This window comes from Bos mutus, chromosome 19 (assembly GCF_027580195.1).
Source record: "Bos mutus isolate GX-2022 chromosome 19, NWIPB_WYAK_1.1, whole genome shotgun sequence".
NCBI classification, from domain to species: domain Eukaryota; kingdom Metazoa; phylum Chordata; class Mammalia; order Artiodactyla; family Bovidae; genus Bos; species Bos mutus.
Genome location: NC_091635.1, coordinates 51,521,729 through 51,537,806, shown reverse-complemented (window position 1 = coordinate 51,537,806; position 16,078 = coordinate 51,521,729). Strand labels below are relative to the sequence as shown.

The following is a 16,078-nucleotide window of genomic DNA, read 5'->3' as shown; positions in this document are numbered from 1 at the left end:
GTTATTGAAACTCTTCCTATGTAATAGTTTTGTTTTCTGGTTGATTGTATATAGAAAAGTATTGCATTATCTTCCCAAAGGAAGAAGTTAGGCTGATACAGTCTACAGTCTTGTTTTGCTGCTTCAGTTCCTTGTTTATGTTTTTTGCCTCAGAGCATTATTTGTCTGAGGTGAAACTGATAATAGAATTTCATCTGGGGAAAGATAAAAAATTAAAGAAAATGACAAGTCTACTGGGAAAGTAATTAAAGATAGTCAAACTATTGTTCAGTCAGAGGATAAACTTGCTGAGATTGTCAGAACTGTGTGTGGTAATGGTTTTTTTTACTTTTCTACATTTCCTGAATTTACTTTGGGACTTCTGTCAGTTTTAATTTTAATTAATTAGGTTATTTCTGAGGGAAGAGTTAAGGAAAAGAAAAAAATATTCTCTGTATTTTCTCTTGGCTTTGAGAATAACTGGGAGGAGAGACAGAGAGAAGGTAATAGCTGTGTGGGAAGGACAGCCAGAAAAGCAGTGGGCTCTGTACATGTTTTAAAGTCTGAGCAGGCAGCCACCATGAACAACAGAGATCCAACGCTGACCACGCAGAGTTAATCATCACAAAATATAAACTGAGTTTAGAATTGTAATCACTCAAGTTTATTGTCCAACTCTTTTTGACCCCAAGGACTGTAACCCCCTCTGTCCATGGGATTCTCCAGGCAAGAATACTAGAGTGGGTAGCCATGCCCTTTTCCAGGGGATCTTCCTGACGCAGGGATCAAACTGGGGTCTACTGGATTGCAGGCAGAATCCTTATCATCTGACCCATTAGGGAAGCCCTCACTGCAGTTACTCTGACGTTTTAATAAGAAAGGGTAAGCGTTTGTGTGAATAGTCGTGGTGGGTGTTGCAGCCACACTGAATGTCTCTAGGGTCAGGTGCAGGGAAGGGAAGAACTGAACCATCAAGAGGCTTCTCTGAGGTCCATAGCCCAGAGGTCCGAGGCAGCAGGGACTCTGTTTATATCCATTCAAGGATGTCGGAGCCCCTGGTTGATAGGTGAGCTCGTCTCTTAGTGTTGGAAGCTAACACATGGTTAATGCTTTATTTTAGTGCATTTTGTCTTTTGGCGTAGTATCTTTAGATACTATTAGATAAAATAGATACTATTAGATAATTAGACAAAATTAGGTATTTCAGCTTAAAAAATCAATGCTCATGACTGATTCAAGACATGAGCGTTGTATCTTTACCTTGACAGGACCATTTGTGTGGTGTGTGATAAATCATATTTGCTCCCCTTTTGTCTCTAGCTACTTCCTTCCATTGTTACCCAGGTCACTTAGGTGGAAACTACTTAAAACCTGGGATGGAAGACTTTATATCTTCGTGAGTGTTTTGTTTAATCAGATTGCATTCTTCCTAATACCAGGAACTGATGCTTTGCAGATTCACATTGTAGTCTGTGTAAGTGCTGCTCCCTGCAATTAGGCAACGTGGGGCCTCTGCTCAGTCTAGCTGTGATGGGTATAATACGAGCTGTGGCTTGATGTTGCGCAATGAAGGAAGAAGCCCTAGAAAATTTTGAGGAAAAAAAAATGTGGCCAGGGGACTCCGAAAGAGATTAGCCTGGGTAAAGTGCTGTGTGGGGAACTTGGGCAATCAGTGAACATATAATTCCTGAGTGGGATTGGGTCAAAGTCACTAATAGATAAATCAGAAACTTAAGGGTGAGCAAAAGAAACCAGACGCATAAAGTACATTTATATAAAGTTTAAAAACAAATAAAGCCCTTTCATTGGGTTAAAAGTCGGAATGTGGTTATCCTTGTGGTGGGGGCTGAGTAGTTATTGAAAGAGAGTGAAGAAGGGGCTCTGGGATGTTGGTAATATTCTGCTTGTTGATTTGGCTGTCGAGTACATTGGTGTGTTGGATTTGTGAATATTCACTGAGCAGTACACTCAGAACCTGTGTAGTTTTCTGTATGCGTGATATTCTTCAGTATAATATTAAAAGAGAAAAGTTTGTAGTATTTCGGTTTTACATATGTGATGGTCCTAATTGTCTGTAATTAGGAATTGGATAAATAGAGGTGGGTTAAATTGTGTTATATCCTTATACCCCTGAGAAATACAATGTAGGTATTTTGAGAATGAATGCTTCTATACATACTTAGTTAAACTGTTATTAAATAAATAAAAGAAGTATCAGAAGAAACTTATGAAGAAAATAAACCATCATACACAATGCTTATGTGTGTGTATATGTGTGTGTGTGTGTGTGTGTGTGTGTAGAAAATATCTTAAAGGACACATACTAAATAGTTAACAGTGGTTAGCCCTGAGGATTGACTTGTGGATAATGTGACAAAGTGGGAAACATTGAACTTTTACTTTTTTTTTTTAATGTGAACATTGGTTACTCTTACGGTGAAAACAAATAGTAAATTCCAGATACTCTTTTAAAGGTAATTGATTGAGAAGTAATGTTGCTATTCTAGCAAAAATCTCCAAAGTGATTAAAGAGGAAAAGGAATTGTGGGAGTAGTTAGAGGTCTACAGTCCCCCACCGAAGAGTTAAGTCATTCTCCTTTGTTTCACCTCAGAGGGTGAGGCGGATTTCAATATGCTTGAATAAACAAAGGGAAGAAAGAGGCTTGATGTAAAGTGGAACTAAACTGCCTTTCCAACTGTCGTTTTAGTTGATCCAGAGTACCAGAAGGAAGCAGAGCAGAGACACCGAGAGTTGGCAGCTAAAGCTGGAGGATTTAATGACTTTGCAACTTTAGCCGTCATCTTTGAACAGTGCAAATCAAGGTATGTGAGATAGTTCTTTGAACTGGAGAGCCTTCGTTTGAAATACAGCTTCAGTAAGAATATGACTTCAGACAGTAAGTTTCAGTGGGGATTATACTGACCTCAGTGTATTTTTGTGAACATTAGTGAGATTTCTCTGTGAGGTGACTGTGACCGTCATTTATTGTGTAATATTAACTCTTGTCTTTCTTCTCTGCTTAACCTTTCTTGAAAACTGACCTCATAGAATTTTGATTCTGTATAACTAGTTTAGATGAGAAAATGATTGGATGTTTGTTAAAGCATATATATATAAAGAAATCTATTTACAAGTTATTTTAATTCACTTAGAGGTGTATTAATTTGTTTTTTCATATTCCTTAAAGTGCTTTCTTATTAATTGGACAGGTCTCATAAAAGAGCTGACAGTTGCTTATCTGTTTCTAGTTGTGTGATAGAAATGAGAATGTTAGACTTTCACTTGTGAAAGATACTTTTGAGACACCAGTGTTTTTGTGTTGCAGTGGAGCTCCAGCTTCATGGTGCCAGAAACATTGGATTCATTGGAGGTGCTTATTTTCTGCATTTCGTGTTGAAGCTCAACTTAGAGAACTGATCAGGAAGCTTAAACAGGTGATTGCTGTGACTTTTTTTCCCCTTGAGTGGCGTTTTGGCAAGACCTTCTGAGTTCTCTCCCCAAAACCGTGTGTATTATAAGGTGTTGAAGAATGACTTGTAGGAACAAACGCCGTTACTGACCCTGTGCACACAACTCTGTTGTCCCTTATCCTTTTGGGAGGCTCTTTTCCTGGCCTTGGGTAATTTCCTCACAGTCATGTGCTTATCAGTTCTCAGTTGAACTCTTGAAGCCCTCCTGTAGATCTCTGGGGTCCTCTGCAGATTGCTTCTCTCCTGAACTTTGGCTGGGGATTCTAGCCATCTTGGTCTCTCTGGATTCTCAGCTCTGTCTCTTTAACTCAGGGAGTTCTCTAGGTTTCACTCGGGTTTTTCCTTTCCTGTACCTTGGTTCAGAATCTCTCTCAAGGTTGACTGTAAGCTGAAACAGTTGTTGGAGTTAATTCATTTTTTTTTCCTTCATTTATTTCTCAGACTCGTTGTCCTTCATATAGTGCTTTGGAAATCATTATTTCATATGTTTTGTCCATTTTTTTGGTTGTTTCAAGCAGAAGGGTCAATCTGGTGCCTCATATTCCATATCGGCCAGAAACAGAAGTCTTTAGAAATTTGGAGTTTTCAAACCAAAAGATTGTTTCAAGTTGTTCTCTGAGACTTACCACTATACATGTATTCTGTCTACAGCAAAGTGATTTCCCAAGAGAGACCTTTGAAGGCCCTAAACATGAAGTCCTGCGAAGATGTCTTTGTGCCGGTTATTTCAAAAATGTAGCTCAAGGTAAGCACTAAGAGCTTAAGAGACGGATAGAGAAATATAACTGTATTTGATGACCATATTGAACTATTTAATATTACAGACAATTTGATTTAAGGTCTGTGTTTATGATGACATCAATTACAGAGAACCTTCTTATAACTGTCACTTGTGCCGGGGGAGCTGCAGTGGCTGAGAGTGGGATATTGAAACTCATGTGGGGAGGAGGGGAGTCTGCAGAACAGCTGTCCAGCATGGGGGGTTAGTGCCCAAGCTGAGGGACAGTGGTTTTCTTGCAGAGGAGTGGCTCTTTGTGGAGCGTGAAAGCCAAATAGGTTGAGGATGGCATCCCTGATGAAGGATGGTTTGGTGTGGACTGTCAGGGCTTGAGCAGGATTGGGGAAGGTACTCACATGGGAATTGTTTGGTTGTTTGAATGTCAGAGTCTGAGTGGAGGGAGGGCATCTTTGTGGCAAAGGGGCAAGAGTGGTGGTGATGGGAGATTTGTTATATACAGAGGAGTCGACCACATAATTGAAGACATTAAAGTAAATGGTGAAGGGAGTTAAAAATACTAAAAGAAAACAGGAATGAGCCCTGTGGTATTGATTGAAATTTCAGATATTACAGTTTTTATTTTTTATTAAGTGGATGGGTAGATAGATAACGATAATAAAAAATAGGTGTTACTCTGTGTGTGTGTATGATATGTATTTGTATGTCTGTAAATATTTATGTAACCTAACTATGAGATGGACTAGGAGCAATAACTATAATAGCAGTGAATACACTTTGTGCCCAGATCTTTTTTTTTATTTTTGGCTGTGTCAGGTCTTGGTTTCGTCACTTGTGGTCTTTGTTGGATCACGCGGGATCTCCCGTTGTGGCGCATGGACAGACTCTCTAGCTGTGGCATTCGGTCTCAGTAACTGCAGCGTGTGTGCTTAGTGCTCCACAGGAATATGTGTAAAGTCTTATAGGAAATCAGTTGTGACAATTAAGTTAAGGTTTCACTCTGATAAGTTTTTTGAATAACCTTTGTGTAGGGAAGTACGGAAGAGGATAAGAATTTCACATTAACAGGAATTAGAAAAATTATAGATAAACTGTTCTAATTATATTTAAGAATAGTGAAAATTATTTATACCTTTGAAAAGAGATGTAGTATAATAAATGTAAAGAATGCTGTATTTAAGTCCAAAGACCTATGTTTGGGACTTGCTTTCACCATGTATTAGCTCTTTGATCTTGAGAAATGTGGTATCGTAGTTTCCCAGCCAGGGATCAAACCCATGTCCCCTTCATTGCAAGGCTGATTCTTAACCACTGGACCACCAGAGAAGTCCCTCTGCACAGATTTTGACTTGGAACAGCCATCTGCCACATAAAGGACCTTTGGAGAAATAAGGCTGGAAAAGTACACAATGAGCCCCAAACATCTTATTTTACCTGTAAGCAAAGTGGTCATCAGTGAAGGTGGAGGCCATGTGACCAAGTACAAAGGAGCCAGTTTGAATAGGCCCAGGCTGATCGAAGATGGGATATTTTGACGTTCATAATACTGATAGTAATGGATTGAATAAAATGTGAAATCCTGGGTCTATAATCATATAAATTAACAAATGAGTAAATTAAAAGTTTAATGACAAATGGAATTGTTTACAGAGTTGAGCACCTTTTCACAAATTTCTTGTTAATTACAAAGGGAAAAAGTAACTTCTTAGTGAAGAAGCCTGGCAGATGTTACCTAAATCAGACAAGCAAAGTGAACATCATCAGAAATGAAGTAAATCAAAATCTTGTTCCTCCTGATAGGATGTAATAAAAACAGAACATCTGTTCTGTGATATTCTTGCCAAAGATCTGTAACCTGAGTCTAATTGTCTTAAAACAGACAAAATCAAATTGAGGGACATACTGCAAAATAACTAGCCTGTAATCCTTAAAGGTGTCAAGATCTTGAAGGTCAAAGATAGACTGGGGGGTGTTTTCCAGAATAAAGGAGACTAAAGGACCATGAAAAGTAAAGGCAGTCCATGATTTCTGAACTGGGTCGTTTTGCTATAAAGGATGTTGTTAGGACATTTGATAAAACTTCAGTGGGTTCTGAGAATTAGATGCTAGTAGTATATCAGTGTTAATTCCCTGGTTTTGATGGTTTTACGTTGGTTATGAAGGAGAATATTCTTGATTATAGGAAATACACACTTTCCTATTTGGGGATTTGGGGATGATGAAGCAAAAGATTGGTGACTAACTTTCAAATGATTCAAGTAAAAAAGATTTTTGTACTGTCCAAATATGGACTGTGTAGATATATATATATACAAATAATTATAATGCAGTCTGACCTGGGTTATAATAGGAATATATGTAAAGTTTTATAGGAAATCAGTTGTGTGATTAAGCTAAGGTTTTATTCTGATAAGTTTTTGGAATAATCTTTATGTAGGGAAGTAGAGAAGAGGGTAAGAATTTATGAAGTTAATAGGAATTAGAAAAATTATAGATGAACTGTTCTAATTGTCTGTTTTAGAATGGTGAAAATTATTTATACCTTTGAAAGGAGATGTAGTATAATACAATATAAAGAATACTGTATTTATGTCCAAACACCTATGTTTGGGACTTGCTTTCACCATACATTAGCTCTTTGACCTTGAGAAAGCTATCTAATTTATTTGAATCTCAGTTTTGATCTTTTAATAAAGTACCTGGCTGTCAAAACTAGTAGGTTTATTTGATGCTTCATTATGAAAGCATTTTGGAAATTCTAAAGCACAAATACAATATTATTGTTAATATTACTACTTACCAACCAGAAAGTTTTATAATTAAGTAAAATCACTATATAAGTTGTCTCATTAGTTTTTTGTTTTTTGGCTGCACTGCATTGCTTCAGGAATTTTAGTTCCCTGACCAGGGATCAAATGCACGCCCTTGGCAGTGGGATCACAGAGTCTTTACCACTGAACCACCAGGGAATTCCCTGAATCATTAATTTTAAGATGAATTGGTAGAGAAGTTATAGTGACAGTTAAATAAATACAAACCTCTCCATACAGTACTCCTTGTAGTAGGACATATAATTTTTCATTGTTAGTGCTCTACTTATTTAATTGTTTTTACTGTTCTTGTCTTTGATCCTTTGGTTTTTCGGTTCTTAGGTCTGTTGGGAGAACATTTTGCACAATGGATGGGCGTGGAAGCCCAGTTCATATTCATCCTTCCTCAGCAGTAAGTACCTGAATTTTTACTAATAGAAAGAAATTTCTTCCTATTGTAAAGGAAGCTGTAGAAATTTCTTCCTTTTGTAAAGATGTAGGAATAAGTAATATACAGATGTCTTCTACTTTTCTCTGAAAAAAGAGATGTGAGGATATGTTTAGCATATATCTTATTACATAAAGGTATTGGTTGATGTGTGCCTCCTATTTGATTGAAGAATATAAAAATTAACTCAGAAAACTTGAGGCTGTTAATGTTTGGTTGGTCTAATCTGGAATAAGGCAGGTTATTGAGTTGTCATCCTTAAACGAATTCTTTTGTGTAGCTTCATGAACAGGAAACCAAACTTGAATGGATCATTTTTCATGAGGTATTAGTTACCACCAAAGTCTATGCAAGAATTGTGTGTCCAATCCGTTATGAATGGGTGAGAGACTTGCTACCCAAGTTGCATGAATTTAATGCACATGATTTGAGCAGTGTGGCCCGCCGTGAAGTGAGAGAAGATGCGCGAAGGAGGTGGACCAATAAGGAAAATGTAAAGCACCGAAAGGGTGAGTGAATCACGTGTTCTAGAGCGCAGGCGTCCACATTCTCATATAGTTGCAGAAATGCTGTTCCAGAGCTTCGGTCCTGGCTGTCTCCTCAGACAAGCAAACAGTTGTCATGAGCCTCAGACGTACTTTGACTTCCTTCTTTCCTTCCAGTTAATCATGTTTTTCTTAACCCCTTTGTCCAGCAGCATTATTAAAAATATCTATTGAACTTTGGCCATGTGCTAACAACTTCAATAACCCCATTAAATTTCCACAATAACCGTATGAAGTAACTACATATCCCCACTGTATGGATGAGGAGATACTTAGCAGCGTATAATAATTTGCTGAAAATCTCAAAGCTAATATTTGGTGAATCTGGAGTTTGAATCCAGGAAATTTGATTCTGTGGCCTCTACTCAGTCATTATGCCAGATTGCTTGCCAGTAGTGCTTTACTATTTTTATTTCATTTATAAAATTTTGTGAAATATTACCTCGAACATTTTTTTTTCCAAGAGATTTTTTTTTTCTTGAAATGTTAGGCCCCTAATTGCAGTAGTTAATATTACTACTTATCAACCAGAAAGGTTTGTACTTAACTATAAAATGACTAAGTGTCTCATTAGTTTTTGCTTTTTTGGACCATTTCCTTCTGGAGGCATAAACACTTGTTGTAGTGAACTAGGACAGAAAGCTTAATTCTCAGCTCACATGTAAAAAAAAGCTTTTCAGCAAAACTTTTGGAGGCTGATTGATGGAACAAATTGCATTATCCTTATTTAACATCACTGGGAAATAGAATGGGGGGGATTTTGCCCAAGATTATAGAAGTGTCATTGGCAATGTTAACTGCTAGGTGTCTTGTTGCAGTGTATAACTGCACTATGGGCTTCTCTCATGGCTCAGTTAAAGAACCTGCCTGCTGATGCCGGAGGCGGGGTTTGATCCCTGGGTCAGGAAGATCCTCCTGGAAAAGGAAATGGCAACCCACTCCAGTATTCTTGCCTGGGAAATCCCGTGAACAGAGGAGCCTGGTGGGGTTACGAAAGAGTCAGACATGACTTAGCAACTAAACAACAGCAACGGGAATAACTGCACTACTTGCTTCAATTAGGGTCAATTTTTCTGAGTTCTCAGGCCTCTATACTCTTATTTTTAACCAGAGACTTTATATCATTTCTTTTTAAAGGGCAAAATTTAATTTCCTTTTCTCCCCCCCTAAACATTAAAAAACAAGAGCATCTCTTTCTCTTAACATTTCTAATACCGAACTCAAAACTAAAATTTTATTGGATTAATTTGTAATGTTTTCAGATGGAATATCCAAAGAAGTCCTAAAGAAAATGCAAAGAAGAAATGATGATAAATCCATATCAGACGCACGTGCTCGTTTCCTCGAGCGGAAGCAGCAGAGGTCCCAGGATCACAGTGACACACTGAAGGAAACTGGCTAAGCAGTGAACCCTGCAATTCAGGAAGTAGGAAAAACAGCCAGAAAATGTGTTTCTACTTTGCCATTTATGTCAGACAGCACTACCAAGAGGAAGTGGTCAGCAGCTGTTTTTAAGCATAATAGTTAAAAGCAAATCAGAGCTCATTGGTACCAATAAATGGAAGTTTCAAAGAAAAACATTGAGTTGCCATAGTCATAGGCAATGATACATGAAACCAGTGAAAGACAATATATATGGTATTTTCCTCACTTCAGTTTTGCTGGCCTTAACTGGTATCAAATGCTGTCAGTGAGATATTTTCAAAGAACATTGAATTGTATTTAATCAGTATGTATTCCATTTGCATTGAAGCATTAAAAGTTATTTTCCTTAAATCTCTTTAAGGCCTTCTTGTTGCTAATAGAGTAGTACTATATCAGGTTATCAGGTTTGTGACCATTTCCTTCAGAAGGCTAAACATAAGAGGTTTTTACTCAGCAATACTTAGACGTCTAACCGTTTAATTGCTACAGAGCTTTATAGATATTTAGAGAAAATACTTAATCAATTAGTAAATAAGAAAATTGCCTATGGCAAGATTCTTTGTTGAATTAATATTAATCCTTAAGTTGACTTTTCTGGAATTATACAAATTCCTTTTTATATAAAACTATATTGTTTAAAACAGTAGCTATAGCCATTAACCAAAGGACAGATGATACATATATGGTCTTTTTTTAGCTGTCCCTGCATACTTGTATCAGCACCACATATGTAAATGTGACAGTGTTTCAAACAGCCTTCCACCTGGCCTACTGTCTTGCCTCCAGCTGCTTGGATAGGACCATTTAAACATTTATTATGCTGATCTTGAAATGGGATTTTCAAAGCAGCCAACTCTACATCACCAGTGTTTCAAATTGGAACTTGAGGCTAGTTAGTATCACACTCAGGCCACGCTCAGCGTTTGTCCACTCTGTTGTTTACTGCCTTGTATTCTAGTTATTTGTGTATTTGTCTGTCTCCCCCACTAGATTATACGCTCCTTGTGGGCAGGGACTGTGTCTTTTTCATCTTTGTATCTTTCATGGCACCTAACACAGTGCTTTGCACATAGTAGTCATTCAGTGTCTGTTAAATAAAGCTATTAGTGTTGTTCAAATTCAAAAGACATCATAATGTGTGTTTTTAGTTATTTTTTGCTAAAATTTTAGAATCAAAAATTTTTATAGATAACAGTCTTTTGCAATTCTTTCCTTTGGCATTCTTCTGTTAAGTATTAGAAACTTGAAGCGTTTTTTGAAAAATCACATGAGGACCCAAATCCGTGTTTGTTCTTGAGGTAAGGTGAGTGGGAATGGTTTCTTGGAACATTCTCAGCACTGTTAATTGGTCGTTTTGAATCTTCAGTGCTCAAGACACTGTTTCAGCATGTTAGCCCTGTCATCTTCTCTTCCCAGGTCTACGTATCAGTGTATTTCCTTTGATGTGGTGGGGGTGTATGTGGATTCTTGGAATGAAAGCTCTTTTACTTCAGTAAATTATTATTAAGCACACATTCTAAGTCTATATCTATAATTTCATCAGTTTTTCCAGTAAGGTTCTTTATAGCATTTTCCCCTAGTTCAGGATCCAGTCAAGAATCATGTATTGTATTTAACATTCTTTAATATGGAAAAGGTGTCTTCTGTTTTTGTTTGTCTTTCACATTTAACCTTTTTAAAAATTGAAATGTAGAGAACTTGGGATTAACAGCTATACACTACTATATATAAAAGAGATGAATGATAAGGACATGCTGTATAGCACAGGGAACTATATTCAGTACCTTACAATAACCTATAATAACTGTACTCAACATCTTATAATAACATCTTATAGTGGGAAAGAATCTTAAAAAATACATATATGTGTATGTATATATAACTGAAACATTGTAAATCAACTACAGTTTAAAAAATAATTGAGAAAATAAACTGAAGTACAGTTAACCTATAACCCTGTTATTTCCAGGTGTGTAACACAGTGATTTGATATTTCTGTACATTACAAAATGATCATTACAATAAGTCTAGTTACCATCTGTCACCATACATGGATATTACAATATTATTGACTCTGTTCCCCATGCTGTACATTTCATCCCCAAGACTCATTTATTTGTTACCTGTGAAGGTAACAAACCTGAAGACTGTATCTCTTGATCTCTGTCACCTATTTCACTCATCCCCCTAGTCCTCCTCTGCCAACCACCTGTTTATTCTCTGAATCTATGACTGTTTCTGTTTTGTTATGTTTGTTTTATTTTTTCAGATTCCACGTAGAAGTAAAATCATATAATATTTGTCAATCTCTGACGTATTTAGCTTAATACCCTCTAGATCCATTATGTTATTGCAAATGGCAAGGTTGCATTTTTTTTATGACTAATAACTCCATTGTAAATATTTGTATCACATCTTCTTATCCATTCATCCATCAATGAATACTTAGGTTGCTTCCATATCTTGGCTATTGTAAACCATGCTGTGGTGAACATAGGGATGCATATATCTTTTAGAATTAGTGTCTTTGTTTTCTTCAGAAAATACCCAGAAGTGGAATTGCTAGGTCTTAGGTTCTATTTTTAATTTTTGAGGAACCTCTATACTGTTTTCCATAATGGCTGTGCCAACTTACATTCCCACCAACATTGTAAGAGGGTTCCCTTTTCTCCATGTCCTTTCCTACATGTATTTGTTGTCTTTCACATTTAACATATTTGAATAACATTTTTGACATTTTTTAATAATACAGGTTATTTTATACAATAGAATGTCCTCAGTTTGGATTTCGCTAATGTTTCCTCATGGTTTTGTATTTGTTACTGGAATACTACATAGGTGATACAGTATTTTTCCCAAGGCATCAAATCTGGAGGTATATGGTGAAAGAAAGAAAGAAAGAAAGTGAAGTTGCTCAGTCGTGCCCGACTCTTTGCGACCCCATGGATAGTAGCCTGCACCAAGTTCCTCTGTCCATGGGATTTTCAAGGCAAGAGTACTGGAGTGGGTTGCCATTTCCTTCTCCAGGGAATCTTCCCAACCCAGGGATCAAACCCAGGTCTCTCACATTGTAGACAGACGCTTTACTGTCTGAGCCATCAGGGAAGTCCAGAGGTATATGGTATTTGCCCCTTATTGGTGATACTAATTTTGATTAATTGGTTAGGGTGGTTTTTTAAATTTCTTCAGTCTAGTTACTCTTTTTTTTTTTTTTTAACTTTACAATATTGTATTGGTTTTGCCAAATATCAACATGGATCTGCCATAGGTATACACGTGTTCCCCATCCGGAACCCTCCTCCCTCCTCCCTTCTAGTTACTCTTATAATTAAAAAGTAGTTTGTGGGAAGAAATACTTTAAAATTATATGAAATAGCCTGTTCCTCATAAATTATTAATCCTCTGAATTTATCAGCTGATGATTCTTGCCTGAATCAGTTGTATTCTTATGTTGCAAAATGGTGCTTTTTTCCCTAACTGCTTCATATACAAGTGATCCTTGAACAACATGGGTTTGAAATGCGTGGGTTCCCTTATACACTGTGCTTAGTTGCTCAGTCATGTCCAGCTCTTTGTGACCCCATGGACCCCATGGGATTCTCCAGGCAAGAATATTGGAGTGGGTTGCCATGCCCTCCTCCAGGGGATCTTTCCAACCCAGGAATCGAACTGGGGTCTCCTGCATTGCAGGTGGCTTCTTTACCAGCTGAGCTACCAGGGAACCTGTTATACACAAGTTTTTTTTTTTTTTTTCAATTAATACCTAGTAGAGAATTGGATACTACATGTGTCCATTGAATCTGAGGATGCAGAACCACTGATATGGAGGGCTGACTGTAAAGTTATATGAGGATTTTCAACTGCAGGGAGGGTGGGCACCCCAGATCACAGAGGTCTTGAAGGGTCAACTCTATTTATTTAATGGCATTGCTTTGTAAGGAAGAACTTTCCTTGAGGTAAGAATTTCCAATAAACACTTGGGTGCCAAAAACAGCATAAATCAAGGCAGAATTAGAAAACTCAGGAGATATCTGAGAGGGGTGGTAAACAGTCTTACTTTATTTGGTGCATTGAGTGTGTGTGTGCATGTGTGTATGAGTAATAGGCTGAAAATACTGGTTGAAGACAGATTATGGAAGGCTTTGGAAGCCAAATTATGGAATTTGGACTTACTTGGTACTATATGGGCTTCCCTGGTGGCTCAGCTGATAAAGAATCCACCTGCAGTTCAGGAGACCTGAGTTCAGTCCCTGGTTGGGAAGATCCCTGGAAAAGGGAACAGCTACCCACTCCAGTTCTGGCCTGGGGTATGTCATGGACTACAGTCCATGGGGTCACAAAGAGTCAGACATGACTGAGCAGCTTTCACTTTGGTACTATATATGAATTTATTGGCAGGGAATGACATTATTACATCTTTGAGGTAATTGTGACAATGGTATTGATAAGAAAAATAGATTTCTACTGAGAGGACTGTGAGAGAAGTATGAGAGGAATTTTGAATCTAGTTAAGGTGGAAAGAGTCTTGGAGGAAAGGTTGTGGTTATGGAAAAATTTGTTCTTAAAGAGGAACAGACATTTCTCTAAAGAACACATACAGATGGCTAACAAACACATGAAAAGATGCTCAACATCACTCATTATTAGAGAAATGCACAGCAAAACTACAATGAAATATCACCTCACACCAGTCAGAATGGCCATCATCAAAAAGTCTACAAACAGATGCTGAGAGAGTGTGGAGAAAAGGGAACGCTCTTGCCCTGTTGGTGGGAATGTAAATTGATATAGCCACTATGGAAGACGGTATGGAGATTCCTTAAAAAACTAGGACTAAAACCACCATATGACCCAGCAATCCCACTCCTAGGCATATACCCTGAGGAAACCAAAATTGAAAAAGACACGTGTATCCCATTGTTCACTGCAGCACTATTTACAATAGCTAGAACATGGAAGCAACCTAGATGTCCATCGACAGATGAATAGATAAAGAAATTGTGGTACATATTCACAATGGACTATTAATCAGCCATAAAAAAGAATGCATTTGAGTCAGTTCTAATGAGCTGGATGAACCTAGAGCCTATTATACAGAGCGAAGTAAGTCAGAAAGAGAAGGATGAATATCACATACTAAGGCTTATATACGGAATCTAGAAAGATGGTACCGAAGAATTTATTTGCAGAGGCCTCAAACAGAGGCTCTGTATCAACCTAGGGGGGTGGGATTGGGAGGGAAGTTCAAGAGGGAGGGGTACGTGTGTACCTATGACTGACTTATGTTGAGGTTTGACAGAAAACAGCAAAATTCTGTAAAGCAATTACCTTTCCATTAAAAAAATAAAAAGAATGAGGATTCACCTTAAAATTACTGAATAAAATAAGTGAAGATGAATGTTATCATAGAAATATGGGCAAAGAAGATGGTCAGTCATTTTGTGAAAGGAAACCTGGTCAATAAAACACTGAGTCTTACTAGAAATTCGGGAAATGAGGTTGAAAATAAGTGAGATCCCATTCTTTTCCATCATATTGGCAGCAATTAATATGCCTGAAAAGTGTTGGCATAGGATAAATTGCTCTTAATTTAGAGGACATACTAGCAATATTTATAAAATTGAAAATGTGTGCAACCTGTGATGTAGCAAGCCCAACTTTAAATTTATATCCTAGGAACTCTGAGAGTATATAAAATATTCTGTTTCTAGTAAAATTTGACTCCTAGAGATTTAGAATCAGTTTGAAGATTTATATTACATACAAATTATTAAAATATTTCTAGTAGTAAAAAGTTGATAATTACATACATAGCTATCAATAGGGGGAAATGTTTAAGTAAACTGTGATATGTTCTTATGGTCAAATTCTTTATATCAGTGGAAGTGATTTTTGAGACTCCTGTTGCCAAACAGGTGAACCACTTTACATTCCTAACAGCAATGTAGTGAAGTACCTTTCTTACTGTACTGTATGAATGTGGTCCCTCAAATCCTTGTAAATATAGACAAGAAAGTGTCTCATTATTAATTTACATATTTAGATATTCTACTCTTTTTCCTTAGTTTTAAATTGTCTACAAGAAATGAAATTAATAAAATTAACTGATAAGAATTTGATAGGGCCAGATAAGATAGTAAGTATTTAACTTCCAAGGCATACAGTCTGTTGCAGCTACGATGCTGTTGTAATATACAAGCAGCCATGGACAGTACAAAAACAGATATGGCTGTGTTCCAATAAAGCTTTATGGACAATGAAATTTGAATTTCATGTAATTTTTGCATGTCAAGAAATATTCTTTTGATTTCATTTTTTACCCACTTGCACTTTATTCCAGAAAAGCTGCTTTTCACAAGCCCGTTCTGATTCAAATTATTTTAATTGAAAAGAACTTAATTTCATGAAATACTAAGGGCTTTTTTGGTTTTCACTTTTTTTTTTAATTTATGTTTGGCCATGCCATGCAGCTTGTGGGATCTTAGTTTCCTGACCAGGGATCAAACCTGGGCCATAGCAGTGAAAGCACCAAGTTCTAACCACTGGACCACCAATGAATTCCCAACTTTTCTTTATAGCAGACCTGACAGGATTGAACACAGCAGTAATTTAATTTGTTAAAAAAAACTTTGTTATCTTTATTCTCCCAAAGATTTTCAAAGTA

At 37.0% G+C, this 16,078-nt stretch overlaps 1 protein-coding gene across 1 annotated transcript in view; it reads left to right on the top strand.

Moving 5' to 3' along the window:
- The window catches only part of DHX40 (DEAH-box helicase 40), a 50,450-nt gene extending 39,907 nt beyond the window's left edge, over window positions 1–10,543 (top strand). The window contains exons 13-18 of the mRNA XM_070390580.1: window positions 2,688–2,802; window positions 3,306–3,414; window positions 4,102–4,199; window positions 7,339–7,408; window positions 7,725–7,953; window positions 9,252–10,543. Coding sequence (XP_070246681.1) covers window positions 2,688–2,802; window positions 3,306–3,414; window positions 4,102–4,199; window positions 7,339–7,408; window positions 7,725–7,953; window positions 9,252–9,391 — 761 coding nt within the window. The 3' untranslated portion in view covers window positions 9,392–10,543. The remainder of the gene's footprint in view (window positions 1–2,687; window positions 2,803–3,305; window positions 3,415–4,101; window positions 4,200–7,338; window positions 7,409–7,724; window positions 7,954–9,251) is intronic.
- The last annotated feature ends 5,535 nt before the right edge of the window (window positions 10,544–16,078 follow it).